The 16129-nt window shown below is 44.7% G+C and overlaps 1 protein-coding gene across 1 annotated transcript in view; it reads right to left on the bottom strand.

The window, feature by feature from the left end:
• LOC128712623 (WD repeat and FYVE domain-containing protein 3) overlaps window positions 1-16129 on the bottom strand; it is a 325442-nt gene that overhangs the window by 210494 nt on the left and 98819 nt on the right. Inside the window, exons 7-9 of the mRNA XM_053807511.1 lie at window positions 15933-16090; window positions 5438-5963; window positions 1314-4879 (exon numbers count right to left, since the gene is read on the bottom strand). Coding sequence (XP_053663486.1) covers window positions 1314-4879; window positions 5438-5963; window positions 15933-16090 — 4250 coding nt within the window. The remainder of the gene's footprint in view (window positions 1-1313; window positions 4880-5437; window positions 5964-15932; window positions 16091-16129) is intronic.

Below are 16129 nucleotides of genomic sequence, written 5' to 3'. Positions count from 1 at the left end.
AAATAAAGACTTTATTGAGTTCCAAAATGCACAACTGTGCTCGGCTACATCTAATTCGCAACTCTTGTTTTTTATCCTTCCCGTAATTTACGAGTGAAATCGTCCTCCCAACTGTCACTTCAGTCAGGGCTACCATCACGCAGCACAGGGTGGTTCAAATTGACACCCATCCTACATACATATGTAGGAGAGGAGGAGTTTGCATTTTTCTGTATTACAAAGGTTGTAACAATTTTTGTAATGATCGAATTCATCAGAAATTTTCACTTAAGTGTAATGTTCTGCATTATCGGCACAACAAGTTCAAGGAGGTCTAGGCCTGCCAATTCTGGATCTGTGTGACTTTATTTACCCGTAACTGGATAGTCAGTCCTGCGTACGGGGGAATGGTCCGGATGGGATTTTGGTCCGGTCCGTTCGTGTGAAGATCGGCGCCGTTACCATCATGCCGCCGGACTGCCCAAAATGCTATGTTTTAGATATCTTAATTAGTTTTTTTTCGGTTAATTTCTTCTGTTCTGCGTTCCGTTTAAGTATCGGATAGTTTAAGCCTGAAATACAAGACTAGAATTAAGACATCTAGTATATAGTATATCCAAGGACAAACTAAGGTAATAAAAAAAATATTGAAAAAAATTTACTTTGTTTGTTGATTTTGTTTTATTCTTCTGTTCATTAAATCCAACGACCCGATCCTCTTTATTTTATGTTACCATTTTCCTTCTCATGTTACCACGTAGTTGGACAGTCAGTCCATGCTACGGTGGTTTTGAATTGGATGGGTTATTTTGCCTGTCGTCTGAAGACCGGTACAACAACCAATATACCACCGGATTGCCCTACCGACCCAGTCATTCCTATCTATTTGTGATTAGGATAAAATTTGTGCTATAAACGTCCATCGCTTCCTATTAAATTTCACTTATCAGTCGTAAACCTAACGTGAAGATGAAACATTGAAGTTTTATAATTACTTTCACTCATTATCTTTGTCCTTTCGAGTGGACTGTATTAGGGTGAAAAAACCAAGGTGGAATTTCGGGAGCAAAGGATAACGCGTCCGTTCGCTACGTTCACTACTTGATTTCTTCCTTTTATTTTCCTGTATGTTTGACATTTTAATTCGATTCCCAAATAACATTTCTAATACACAACCTGTCACCAAATTATGCCCAGGTGGCATAACATCCTCCCCGGCGTTGAAATAGTGTTTCAATTATCGTTTTCGTCCAATGGCAGCAAGCAGACTTCAGTCACTGCACGCTTGAACTCCGCTCCATTCGCCGTTCTAACAGTAACGACACGTGTCGCACCGTCGTCTCCGGGGTGTGCAGCTACTATCCTTGCAAGCGGCCAGTGTAGTGGAGGTGTATTCTGGTCTGCTAGTAGTACAAGCGATCCCACCTTGATCACCTTCCGCTTCAGCCATTTCGACCGATTTTGGAGTTCCGGCAAGTACTCGGCAGTCCACCGTCTCCAGAAGTGTTGCAGCATAGTCTGCACCAACTGCCATCGTGAGAGACGATTCTCCTTCAGGGTGGAGTAGTCGGGTTCTGGAACAGTTTGCATCTCTCGGCCGATCAGGAAATGTGCGGGGGTGATTGCGGTGTAGTCGGATGGATCGTCTGAGCTCGGTACTAAAGGTCGAGAATTTAGTATCGCTTCTATTTGTGTAAGTGTCGTGTAGAGCTCCTCGTAGGAAAGTTTTCTATCACCAACAATGCGTTTCAGGTGGTACTTGACCTGCTTCACACCAGCCTCCCAGATACCGCCAAAGTGCGGACTTCGCGGTGGTATGAACGACCAGTCAATACCGTTGTCAGCACAGTAGTTGATGATTTTTTTCGTCATGCACTCATTCTTGAACATACGCCAAAGCTCTTGCAGCTCCGTTTTGGCTCCGACAAAGTTGGTTGCATTGTCAGATCGTATCGATTTCGGATATCCTCGTCGACTGGTAAACCGCCGCAAGCTTGCAAGGAACGCGTCCGTCGTCAAATCCGAGACCAATTCCAAGTGTATGGCTCGAGTCTGCAGGCATACGAATAGGCACACGTAGGCTTTCGTGATCTGCGGCTTGCGGGAGGTCGATGACTTGATGAAGAAAGGACCGGCATAGTCTACACCGGTATTCGAAAAAACAGGGGCTGGCTGGACACGATATGATGGTAAATCACCCATCATCTGCGTCATCTTAAACGGATTCGCCTTGAAGCAGACGATGCATTTTCCTGTCACCTTACGGATGGTGCTCTTCACGTTCAACGGCCAGTACCGTTGGCGTACAACTGCAAGAAGGCCTCTTTGCCCTATGTGCAAATTGTTAATGTGTAACTCACGAACAAGTGCTTCGGTGACGGGATGCTTAGCCGGCAACAGCATCTGATGCCGACTATCGTAGGGTATGATGGCTCGCTTGATTCTTCCACCGACTCGTATGATACCATCATCTAGATCCAAAAACGCCTTTAGTCCATTGAGTCGACGATTTGTATTCGCATCGTCCATTAGAGCGAGGATTTCTTGCTGAAAGGCCTCTCGCTGAACCATTCGTATAATTACGTGTGTCGCTGTACGTAATTCTGTCGCTGTGAGTTGACCTTTTACCACCACCTTTTTGCGTGACTTGATAAACCTAGCAAAGCGCACCAAGTAGGCCATACTCCTAACCATTTTCGTGAAACTTCCCAACTTTTCAAAGATTGGAAAACGCTCAACAGGAACGGTAGTGGCCAACGCCACTCCAGCTCGCATTTCTGGCAGCTCGTTGTCCGGAATTTCCGTATAATCCGCCTTCTTAGCGATGGGTTGTAGTGGCCGAGGTTGCCACCACATCGTAGACTTAATCAATTTCTTCGGTGTGACTCCACGTGAAATCAAATCGGCCGGATTATCGTAAGTGGAAATATAATGCCAATGGAAAGATAGGCTGAGTTGTTGAATTTCACTTACTCGATTTGATACGTACGTTTGCAGCAGCTCCGGGGGTTTCTTGAGCCAACACAAGACGATTTTTGAATCGCTCCAGAGATTAACAGATTCAAATCGAAGCTCCGTAACGTCCAGGAACTTCACGACCATTCTAGCAAGTAACAGTGCCGCCAGCAGTTCAGCTCGAGGGGTCGTGATAGCCTTCTCCTTCGGATTCCGTTTTTTTGGTAGAATTCGAGACTTGCTGCAGATCAATTGCATCTTGGGCTCCTCTTTCGAGAAAGAGCCCTGCACGTACAAACAGGCACCATAAGCTTGATCAGATGCATCGGCGAACCCTTGCAGTTCTAGCTTGAGCACATCATTCCAGGAAATCCATCTCGGAATTTGGACTTCCCTCAGCGCTGTCATTTCAGTTCGGAAATTTTGCCACTTCTCATTGACTTCGGTTGGAACCGTGTCATCCCAATCGATCCGAAGTTCGCTGACTTCACGTAAAATCAGCTTTGCGTAGGTGATAACTGGCCCAAAGAATCCAAGTGGATCGAAAATCTTGGCCAGTTGACTCAGGAGCCTTCGCCGAGTCATTTCTTGTGGGTTGTCAAAATCAGGAACAGACACCAAAAACCAATCCTCAAGCGGATTCCATGTAACACCCAAAGTCTTCACTGTCGTCTTGGAGGTGTTGTCTGTAACTTCGAAAGAAGTTCCTCTAAGTTCTTCTGCTACTCCTGTAACGATATCGGGATGATTAGCACACCATTTATGAGCACTGAAACCAGCATTCGCTAGCAGTCTGGTCAGATCTCGTTGAAGTTGGCATGTCTCAGCAAGGGTATCAGCTCCCGTTAACGTATCGTCCATGTATGTTCCCTTGTTAACTACTTCGGCAGCCTTCGGGAACTCGTCTTGATGATCGTTAGCTGCCTGCTTGAGCGCCATGGTTGCTTGGTAACATAAGGTTGCATAAGTAACAGTGAGCAGCTCTTGTACTGTCAGTGGATCGTTCCGGTTGTACCTCCAAAAAATTCGCTGGTACTTCGTGTCTTCCGGATGGACGATCACCTGACGAAACATCTTCGGAATGTCCAATGTGAAGACGTACTGGAACCCTCTAAAACGAAGAAGAATTGCAGTGAGATCGTTCTGGACTGTTGGCCCAGTCATTAAAGTGTCGTTAATGGATACACCCGTCGACGTCTTTGCTGATCCATCAAACACGACTCTTAGTTTAGTTGTCGTGCTCGAAGGTCTCAGCACGCAGTGGTGAGGCAGATAGAACACCGACCCTGGGTCCTCGTTTGGTGCTTCTACAATCTCACGCATGTGTCCTAGTTGCTCGTACTCTCGAATGAACTGAGAGTACTGTTCCTTCAGGTCGGGCTGCTTGTCAAGTTTGCGCTCCAAAGCTAGAAAACGTCGAAGTGCCATTTCACGCGAGTCGCCTAGCTCGCGTTTCCGTTCGTTGAAAGGATGTCGGACCACATACCGACCCTCTTCCGTTCGCTCGTGTGTGCGTTGAAAATGTTCCAAACACACCTCGTCGTCCGCCTTCGTTGAAGGACGGAGCTCGTCGCAGGATTCTATCTTGTAGAAGTTCCTCAGTAGTTCAGTAAGCGGCTCATCATCAGTAGTGTTGCAAAGTGTACGTGCAATGAGTGCCGTGTCGCTCCTAATCACACCACCAGCAATCCAACCTAGTTTCGTTTTTTGCAGCACGAGTCGGTTGGAACCAAGTTCGCATCGGCCATCTTGCATTAGATCCCAGAACGATTCAGCGCCAATCAACATATCGACAGGTCCTTTTCTGTTGAAGGTAGGGTCGGCCAGCACCTGTTCGCTCGAGATGGGCCACTGTGATATATCAAAAGACTTGGACGGAAGTTCACCAGTAATTCGTGGGGTCACTAAGAATTCCATTTCCGCTACAATGTCACCAGCACGAGACCTAATCGTTGTGTGCAGTTTACGGCTTAAACGGGTTTTGTTGCCGTTCAAACTGTTGGCTATGACGTCAGTAGATTCCATTCTCAAAGAAAGAAGATTAGCAAAGCGTTCAGTAACAAAATTCATTTGTGACGCTGAATCCAGAATCGCTCGGCACGGGTAAACAGTATTATACAAACCGTCTACTAAAACCACTGCGGTTGAGAGAACAGTTTGTCTCTCAGGATACATTTCCTTCGTGCATAGAGTTGTCGGTGGTTCAGCAGGCAAGTTTGTATTCTCAGCTAACGTTGTTGGCGCTACACTATCGGGAACATAGCTTGAACGATCTTCATGGAGTAAGCTATGATGCTTCTTGCCGCATCGACGACAAGAACCTGACCGACAGTTACGGATGCGATGACCATTCGACAGGCAGTTGAAGCAAGCGCCACGCTTTTTCACAACATCAAGCCTTTCGCTAACACTCTTACTCCTAAAACGTTCGCAGTTTCTAAGTTCGTGAACCTCACTGCACACTGCACATTTCGCTTGCTGCTTGGAATCGCTAACAACTAACGTTTTTGTCACTGTCTTTGGTTTAACAGATTCCGTAGAGGATTTCACGCCTATGTCGACCATCTCGGAAATTCTGCACTGCTCTTCCAAAAACTCTACTAATGCTGCGTACGATGAGAACACGTTCTTCTTTTGCTTCGTTTCCCAGGCAACCTGTAACTTCTTGTCCATCTTTCCCGTTATGAGCTTCACTAACATTTGTTCACCAAGCCCATCAACCAAAAGGCTATGATGCTTCAATGCATCAACATTCTTGTTGCAAGTATCGATCACCTTACGTAGATTGGCACCGTTATCTCGGCTAAACTTAGTTAAGCCAAGAAGATTGTCGATGTGTTTTTCTACTACCACACGTTTGTCCTCATACCGTTGCGCAAGGAGGTTCCATGCGGCTTCGTAGTCATTGTTGTTCACTAATACTTCGTCAATGATACCTGATGCCTTTCCGACCAGACTGTTCCGAAGATGGAACAGTTTCAGGGCTGGTTCCTCATGCTTGTATCGGTTCATCACAGAGGTAAACATTGCTTTAAATGAGTACCATTTTTCGTATGAACCATCGAATGTAGGTAGGGGAACATTCAACGGTGGCAGGTAAGGCGAAAATTCATGCAAGGTCGATGGAGCTACTGGAAAAGTTGCTTCCCGTTTGGGCACGGCGTCAAAACACATACTTAATTTCAACGAGACTTCATTAAACACTTTCTCGAACTCGATGTAAAGATTGTTCTGCTTTTCGTCTTCGTCTTTCGAGAGCGACAGTTCGTAGATTTTGCTTTGTATTTCGTTGTACTCCTTGTATATGTTCTCCAAAGCCTTTTCTTGGAGCTGTAGGAAGCGTACATTTTTAACGTTGGCATTCGGTTGCCCATCACTATCACATAAGGATGCACACACACGACTAAGCTTGCTGCGCACTCCCTCTCTTTGTTTCACTATAGCTTGTAGTTGGTCCTCCATTTTGTTGGAAACCTTTTTTACTTCTTCGTGTTGCGACTGTGTTGATATTGGTGAAGGTGTCGTACGTTTTACTGGTGATCGTTTCACTTTCTTAGACCGAGTAAACGGTGATTGCATTGTCTTTACACTCACACACCTTTATTGGTCCGCCATTTGCTTTTGGCAAACCCACGCCAAGCCAAATCACATGCGGTTTTCGAGAATATTCAATGTTCCTTTTATTGAGCGGATTACTTTCGAGCAGCAGAATGCCTTTATCGAGAGGAATGCCGGTGAATCACACTTTCCAAATCACGGTCCGGATAGTGCTACTCTTTTTGCATAGTAGCAACGCACTGTCACGTCACTAAGATCCGTTCGCGGATCTTCCTTAGTCGGGAGGAATGCCGTTGAATCACACTTTCCGAATCACGGTGCTTTGTTTTCCGGATAGTGCTACTCTTTCACAGTAGGGACGCACTGTCACGCCGCTAACATCCGATCGCGGATGTTCCATACACCTATAATACACGAAACACTACACTGGTTTCCGCATCCGGTTTGGTAGGACCACAATGTCCTTTCGAGTGGACTGTATTAGGGTGAAAAAACCAAGGTGGAATTTCGGGAGCAAAGGATAACGCGTCCGTTCGCTACGTTCACTACTTGATTTCTTCCTTTTATTTTCCTGTATGTTTGACATTTTAATTCGATTCCCAAATAACATTTCTAATACACAACCTGTCACCAAATTATGCCCAGGTGGCATAACAATCTTTTTTATTTATTCATTTATATATTTATTTATTAAAAATCAATATTGTTTGCCTCGAGGGCTGTACACGCAAGCGGTAGGATGGGATATATAGGGGGATGACCGCCAGAAGGAAAGGGGAATCGATATAGGATAGCAGGATGTTGGCAATATACAGTGTGCGCGCATGATCGTAGCGCTCTTTTAGCCCGATCAGAATAAGCATTTGACACCGCACTGTATAGGGAGGGGAAGCAGCGCTGAGGTCGTTTAAGAAGCGTTTGATGGCGATTCTAGTGAACTTCCGTTGCACCCTCTCCAACCTATCCATAAAGGTGACTCCTGCTGGTGACCAAACGACGCTGGCATAATCCAGAATAGGACGTACCCAGCAGCAATACAGCGCATTCATTGACTAGCCTGACCCGAGGGAGGCGTGAGCCACAGAGATGATAATTAAATAGGTGCTTGACGGGAGAGCGACCAAACGAGATGACGTAGCATTTGTCTACACAAAGGATGAGCCTGTTGGACAAACACCTATAGCATATCTGCTAACATCAGCTAAATATGAAACTGTAGCATAACTGCTAACCATTAGGCGAACACAAGAACATAACCTACCGCACAGCTCAAAATGTGACACCAAGGCCACACAAGACCATAACCTACCGCACAGCTCAACAGTTGACATAACGGACCATAAACAGGCGTTAGGTTACAAGACCCGAGGAGAAAAAGCGCACATAGGCAAAACACGTAACGGTTGCGCACATGCACAACACGGAAAGTTTGCGCACATGCATTGTTTATGATGCGTCAGTAAACAACGCATGCACAATCGTCACAAGCGCAACTCACTAGAACTCTTCCGCTTCTAGCGTGAGAAAGTAGAACAAGCGAAATTAGGCTCCGCCCAAAGCAGGCACAAAGGCGTCAAACCCATAACACGTCCCATCCAGAAATGATATAAAATAAAGCCAAAATCCGTAGGCAGTACGCAGACTTAATCTGGACTGTCATGAGTTGGGCCATACTCGTGTCGTCTTTCATTTCCGATCATTGAGAGTCCCTCGACCCACGGTAAGGCCTCAATGTATCACTTACTGTTAGGTACGAAATCCGAAAACGCGAAGTCCGATAATATTAAAGTTCGCTGGGTGATGTTCTCGCGAGTGGAAGTGAACGGTTGACAAGCTGGTACTTTACACGGCCAGTACTGGTTTGTCACACACCATTCTGCAAACGCATCAGCATAGCTTTGGAGGGAGATCCATACCCATAGAGGTGACTCCTGCAGGTGACCAAACGACGCTGGCATAGTCCAGAATAGGACGTACCCAGCAGCAATACAGCACATTCAAACACAGCGGATCGCGGACCTCAGACGCCATGCGAAGTAGTAAGTAGTTAGTAAGTAGGAAGTAGTTAAACAACCAAACGGGATAAACAGGAGGAATTAAATTAGGAATTAAAAAAAACACTTTTATCTTTCAAATCAAGAGCAAAATTAATATGCTAGAAAAAGACAATATAATTGCTAGGTTTGAACTAAAGATGTGCATTTTGACTATAGCATCCACGTCTTCATGTCGCTCTCGTCTGCTATCCTCTGTTTCTTACTAGTTATTTTCCTGTGTTCTATGATTGTCTCTTATGTGTCTTCTTCCTCTATTTACTCTGTTTTGTTATTTTTCCATTTCTAATTCTATTTGTTTCTTTTCTATATGTTTTCCCTGTCTGGTAGTACTCGCTTGTTCCAGCAGATTACTTAATTTTCTTATTCTTATCTTATTGACTTAATATTACTTATCCCGAGAGGTAAACAATCAATGAATAATTGTAATGAAAATAGTAATAATAATAATAATAACAATAATTCAGACTGAATTAAATTTTTTTGGGGGGGGGGGGGGGGTACATTTAGGAAATTTAATTTTCTTTAAGATAACACTAGCTGTTCGCTACAGCTCAGGTGATTGAGCTCTTTGGGCAGATATCGGGAGAGTGAGCGCAACGTGTGAATCAAAACAACTAACACACTCACACTAGCGCCGTTTGCAAACCATCTCGACCAATCCCGAACGCTAGGATAATAGACGATGATCATCGGTATCATCATTGCGCGCGTAACAGACGCTACATTTTTTCTGTTTCAAGATCCTTCTGGAACATTCTTTTGTAGTTGCGCGACATCCTTTTGATATATATGACTATAATGGTATAATGACCAAAATCCTCAACCAGTTCAGTTAGATCCGACCCGGCAAAGGGTCAAGTAAATAATGTTACTAGTGAAGTAACAAAAAGAAGTGTTACCTTCTAAATTATTCGACAAAAAGAAAAACCCCTTTTTGAGGCAACCCGGCGCCTCTACATTTGGCGAAGTGTGATAAGTATATTGTGTGTAGTGTGCTTGTGCCAAGCAAAATGGGACTCGATCACACACCGGAGAAAAAGGATGACAACAACTTCAAGCTGCTCATCCACCAGCGTGGCCAAATCAAACGAAGGGTTACGCTCATCAACCGCAGTTTGAAAGAAGCCGAGGACAATCCTGCAAAGGCGACGTCAACCCTGCTGAAGGTTTTTGCGAAGAAACTAGATGTGCACTATCAGGAGTACACCGCAGTACATCGCGAAATAATGGAAGCGTGCCCGGAATCGAAGCTAGAAGAGCAGGATGAAATGCTCTTGGAATTCGACACTCTTCACACCCAAGCCATGGAGAAACTCGAGCAGCTATCCATAGCACCGTCGCAAACCATTGCTCCGCCTAATAGCACGGTCAATACCATGAACCCGATCATGGTTCAGCATCAGCAAGCACGAGCTCCGATTCCCAACTTCGATGGGAAGGTGGAGAACTGGCCGAAGTTTCAAACAATGTTTGAGGACATCGTCGTTCGCAGCACCGTATCCGACGCCATGAAACTTCATCATCTGGATAAGGCTCTCGTCGGTGATGCTTCTGGATGGATAACGGCGAAAATGATCCAGGACAATAATTTCCAGTTGACCTGGAAACAGCTTAAGGAGCGGTTCGAGAATCCCCGCGTCATCGTCGACACGCATTTGGCTGGATTGTTGGAATTAAAGCCTATTCCAAAACGACACCACAAGGACATGATGGAGCTAGTAAAAACAGAACACCGTCACGTAGGAGGTTTGCAGTACCAAGACTTAGAAGTCGACACGATGTCTTGTCTGCTACTTACCAAAATTATCACTGCCCGGTTGGATGACCAGACTCTTCAGCTGTGGGAAAGGACTCAGGAGCACCGTAAACTGCCGAGTTACGAGCAAATTATGCAGTTTTTGCAAAACGAATGCCAAATTCTGGAAAGGTTCCAGAATCGACCCCAGGCAGCTGATATGACAGACAACAAGCAGTCTACTGGAAAGCTCACGAGCCAGAAGGCACACGCCGTCTCATCGACAACGACATTACATCCCTGTCTCGTGTGTTCTGAAAGGCATCCTCACTTCGAGTGCCCAGTGCTGAACAAAATGAAAACAACACAACGCAACATCAAGGTGAAGGAGTTAAATCTGTGTATTAACTGTCTTCGACGCAGTCATCGTTCGAACGAGTGCCCATCAAACAAAGGTTGCTCGAAGTGTCAAAGAAAACATCATACGCTTTTGCATCAGGATGCGAAGCCAGTGTCGGAAAAACCCACACACTTCGTCAACACGACTCCAGCAGAATAACCTGCAGCTTCGATAAATACTGCCGTTCCAAAAAGCCGACCATTAACACAGAAGACAGCAATGCTGATGACCGCTCTCGTGCATCTAAGGAACATCGACAACGAGAAGGTACCCTGCCGAGTGCTTTTGGATTCAGAGTCCCTTCAAGTGAGCTTCATTTCAACAGCAATCGCCGATCGCCTATCCCTTCAAAGGATTCTTACGTTCGTGCCTATCATGGGAGTAGGTGCAGTCAAGACCTGCGCTCGTGAGAAGATCATAGTTTCAGTGGAATCCAGATTTTCCGACTTCGCTATAATCGTCGAGTGCCTGGTGATCCCCAAGGTGACAGGATTCATCCCCTCAACTCAACTTGATGTGTCAACATGGCCTCTACCACCTGGCCTAGTCCTAGCTGATCCAGAGTTCCATACACCTGGCAGAATTGACATGCTATTAGGCGTATCGCACTTTCTTCGTCTATTAAAATAAGGAAGAATACAGCTACGAGAAGACCTGCCCGAGCTTCAGGAGACGTATCTCGGATGGGTCGTGGCAGGAGTTATCGAAGAACAGAAGAGAGACCAGCAATGCTGCATCGCCACCACCGCCTCGCTTCCTGAGACTATGAAAAGGTTTTGGGAGGTTGAAGAAATCAATAATGCTGACGAACCTACCGAGCAGGAAGCATGCGAAAGGCATTTCCTCGCAACTCATCACTATGACGAGGACGGAACATACGTTGTCGCCCTACCCTTCCGTGATTCTCCACCCGTACTGAAGGACAACCGAGAACTGACCTTGCGTCGCTTCCTCTCACTTGAGCGACGAATGAAAAGGGATTCTTCGTTGTAACTTCAATACGCATAGTTCATCGACGAATATGAGGATCTTGATCACTACCATGAGATCATGGAGGGAATCGACGAATCAAACAAGTCCTGTTTTTACATGTCTCACCATGCAGTTCTACGACCGTCTAGTTCCAGTACAAAACTTCGTGTGGTTTTCGACGCGTCCGCAAAGGCCGCTACATCTCTCAACGAAGCCCTTATGGTGGGAGCTACCGTACAGAACGACATTTTTGTCATCCTCGTTCGATTCCGAAAAAACTTCGTCGCATTCACCGCTGATATATCAAAAATGTATCGGCAGATCAAGGTGATTCCCGACCACTCGTGCTTCCAGCGGATCTTCTGGCGTGCGGACCCTGCACTTCCTCTTCGTGTCCTGGAATTAACAACCGTGACCTATGGGACAGCATGTGCCCCATTCCTTGCAACCAGGTGCCTGCTACAGTTGAGCAACGATGAAGCCACTTCTTTCCCAAAGGCTGCAAAAATCATTCGAGAAGAATGATACGTAGACGACATCCTGTCTGGAGCAAGCACCGTATCAGAAGCTCTCGAGTGTCAGAGCCAGCTTCTTGGTATCCTGAAGTCCGCTGGATTTCCTGTCCACAAATGGAGTTCCACTTCACCAGAGCTGCTGCAACACATCCCTAAAGCCGATCGAGAGGAGCTGGTACATCTGAGCGACGATTGTGAAGGAGTGCTAAAGACGTTGGGATTGACTTGGAGTCCGCAGTAGGATGAATTTGCATTAGTCGCCAATCATTTCGCCAAAACATCGAATTGTCCAACCAAACGATCCGTCCTGTCCGAGATAAGCAAGCTGTTCGATCCGATCGGACTACTAGCGCCAGTGATAATCATCGCCAAGCTCATCATGCAAAGGATTTGGTTAGCGGGACTTGCATGGGACACCTACCTCGAAGGAGACCTACAGAAGGAGTGGCTGCAATTTCGGACTTCCCTGCAAACCATAAACCACATTAGGATTCGCCGGTGCGTCTTGGTGCCTAACCACATCGCGGTGGAATTGCACGGATTCTCAGATGCATCTAAATCAGCCTACGGAGCAGCCCTGTATATACTAGAGATGAGAATAATCACTCTTTTCAATGATTTGAATCGGAGTCAAAGAGTGGGTTTAAAGATTTGAAACCTTTACTCACTCTTTTGAGATTCATTAAAAAAAATTACACTGCATTTATGTTTTTACCACACTTTTGCGTTTATACTCACTCTTACTCTCTGTGCCGCCTAGAAACTCACTCAGGAGTGAGTAAAACTGTTTTATCACTCTTTGGATTATAATCACTCTGTAAGAGTGAGTAAAAGAGTATTATCACTCTTTGGATTATAATCACTCTGTAAGAGTGAGTAAAAGAGTATTATCACTCTTTTGGGATTGTAAGCACCGAGGATGAGTGAGAAAACGTCCAGGAAACGACAGGGGGTCCCCTGGCGGGCGATGAATAAAATCCAAAGAGAGTGATAAAACACGTTTTCTCACTCATCCACGGTGCTTACAGTCCCAAAAGAGTGATAATACTCTTTTACTCACTCTTACAGAGTGATTATAATCCAAAGAGTGATAATACTCTTTTACTCACTCTTACAGAGTGATTATAATCCAAAGAGTAATAATACTCTTTTACTCACTCTTACAGAGTGATTATAATCCAAAGAGTGATAAAACAGTTTTACTCACTCCTGAGTGAGTTTCTAGTCGGCACAGAGAGTAAGAGTGAGTATAAACGCAAAAGAGTGGTTAAAGGAGTCATAAAAACTCTTCGTGTTGATTTATATTCATTCACTCTCTCGAAGGTTTCAAATCACTCACTCACTCTTACTCAGCGTGCACATCTCTAGTATATACGTTGCATCTTCCCCGACGGAACTGCAAACCTTCGCTTGGTTTGCAGCAAATCTAAGGTTGCTCTTGTGAAGCAGATCACCATTCTCCGAATGAAGCTGTTGGGAGCTCAGCTTTTGGCGAAATTAATATCCAAGGTCATGGGATCTTGTGATTACAATGCTGATGAAATCCACCGAGTGGAAGCCAACGAACCATGTAAACGGATTTACTTCCTGAATCCGATAATTATCAACGGAATCCTGCGTGTCGGAGGAAGACTTCAGCATTCTGACCTTCCATTGTCCAGCCAACATCAAATTCTACTTCCACGGCATCCAGTTACCGATCTTATCATTCAAGCGTATCACCGAGAACTTCTTCCCATCGGACCATCCGGATTGATTGCTGCCCTTCGTTTGAAGTTTTGGCTGATTGATGGAAGATCATCAGTTCGTTGCTTCCGGTCCAAGCCATGAAGTTCCAGTCAATTAATGGGAAATCTACCTTCATGCCGAGTTACCCAAGCACATCTGTTTGAGAAGACTGGAGTTGACTACGCTGGTCCTGTACTCATCAAGGAGGGACGGTATAAACCTCGTCTTATGAAGGCCTATATTGCCGTGTTTGTTTGCATGGCAACAAAGGCGGTCCATCTAGAATTGGTCTCTGATATGTCAAGCGAAGCCTTCCTTGCAGCGTTTCATCGGTTCACCAGTTGGCGAGGATTAAGCAATGAGATCTTTTCGGACAACGGATGCAACTTCAAAGGGGCCAATTCGGAGCTACATGAACTGTATCAACTCTTTCGCAACCGAACAACTGTTGCAAAAATCGAGCAATACTGCCAGTTGAAGGAAATCTTGTGACAATCCATTCCACCCGAAGCTCCAAATTTTGGAGGCTTTTGGGAGGCTGCTGTTAAGAGCACCAAGTACCACCTTAAGCGGACGTTGAAGGACGCCAAGCTAACCTTCGAAGAGTATGCGACGGTGTTAAACCAGGTGGAGGCGATCCTAAATTCTCGACCACTATTTGCAATCTCTACTGATCCCTTGGACCCGGAGGTCATTTCGCCGGGTCACTTCCTAATAGGTCGTCCATTGATTGCTACTCCGGAACCTAGCTACGAGGAAATATCGATGAATCGATTATCCCGGTGGCAATACTTGCAACAGCTACGTGATAACTTCTGGAGACAATGGAAGAAGGACTACCTGCAGAGCCTGCAACCGCGTAGTGTAAACCAAAGGACTCATCCTAACATCCGCCCTGGAATGATGGTTGAAGAAAGAGATCTGCCATCACAGGCCTGGAAGATGGGCAGAATCATCAACACATACCCAGGATCAAACAATCTTGTTCGAGCCGTGGATGTGAGAATTGGCGGATCAATCTATCGCCGAACGGTTTCTCGAGTTTCCATCTTACCAATCGAAGACAACTGCAAACAGGATTGCAGGGCTTCAACGGATTCCTCGCAGCTTGGGGGAGCATGTTCGCTACAGCTCAGGTGATTGAGCTCTTTGGACAGATATCGGGAGAGTGAGCGCAACGTGTGAATCAAAACAACTAACACACTCACACTAGCGCCGTTCGCAAACCATCTCGACCAATCCCGAACGCTAGGATAATAGAAGATGATCATCGGTATCATCATTGCGCGCGTAACAGACGCTACATTTTTTCTGTTTCAAGATCCTTCTGGAACATTCTTTTGTAGTTGCGCGACATCCTTTTGATGTATATAAACAGACCAAAATCCGTTCTCTCCAAAGAAGACCGTTCCCTATTTAACGATTTTCTTTTCATACCCCTGATCTGCACGACCGGTGAAAATTATAAGTACATTATTGAAAAACACCAACATCAATTCAAGTAATTCGAGCTATTCTAGAGTGATATCTGTTAAAAGATGGGTTTTCATACACAAAAACGTAAATAAAAAATACTAAATGTACGTTCACAATATCCGTTGCTTCACGATTGGAATGAAAATTAATGTCTGCTTTTATGTTTCAAGTATTTAATTTAATTTTTCACTACAACCGATTATTAAAATTTCAAGGCGAAAAATTTATGTTCCCCATACAAAATGTATAGGATACACGGGTATGCCGGAGAGATAAGGGATATGAAAAGAAAATCGTGAAAAAAAATATTTCTAATATATTTAACCCCAAATTGGTAGTATTTTCTGAAAAAAAAATCCTAAGGATACTTAAAAAAGTGTTTAAAGTTGCCGTATTTCAATTGAAAGTTACTTATGTATGAAAATTAAAATTAGTATTACAGTAGGTAACCAGTCAACCAGTCAAGATAATTGCATGTTGTTGAATAAGTGTAAGAAGCTGTTGAGGCTATAATAACTGAACTTTACAAAAATAAAGTTTGGTAGAGCGATACGTACCTGAGTTTTTATGCTCAATTATTCCATGAAGAGAGTCACAGGGTATCCTTTGTGTATCACTATTTTTTTCTAAGAAATCCTTATATCGTCTTATGCATGTGACAAAAACTTCCAAGACTCCAATTTCTCGATAAACTTCTGCGAAATTATTATTGTGTCTATAAAATAGATGAACAATATAACAATGAAAACTGTTT

The sequence above is a fragment of the Anopheles marshallii genome, chromosome 3 (assembly GCF_943734725.1).
Source record: "Anopheles marshallii chromosome 3, idAnoMarsDA_429_01, whole genome shotgun sequence".
Taxonomy (NCBI): Eukaryota; Metazoa; Arthropoda; class Insecta; order Diptera; family Culicidae; genus Anopheles; species Anopheles marshallii.
Note: the sequence above shows the minus strand (reverse complement) of the source record. Positions and strands in the feature narration are given on the sequence as shown.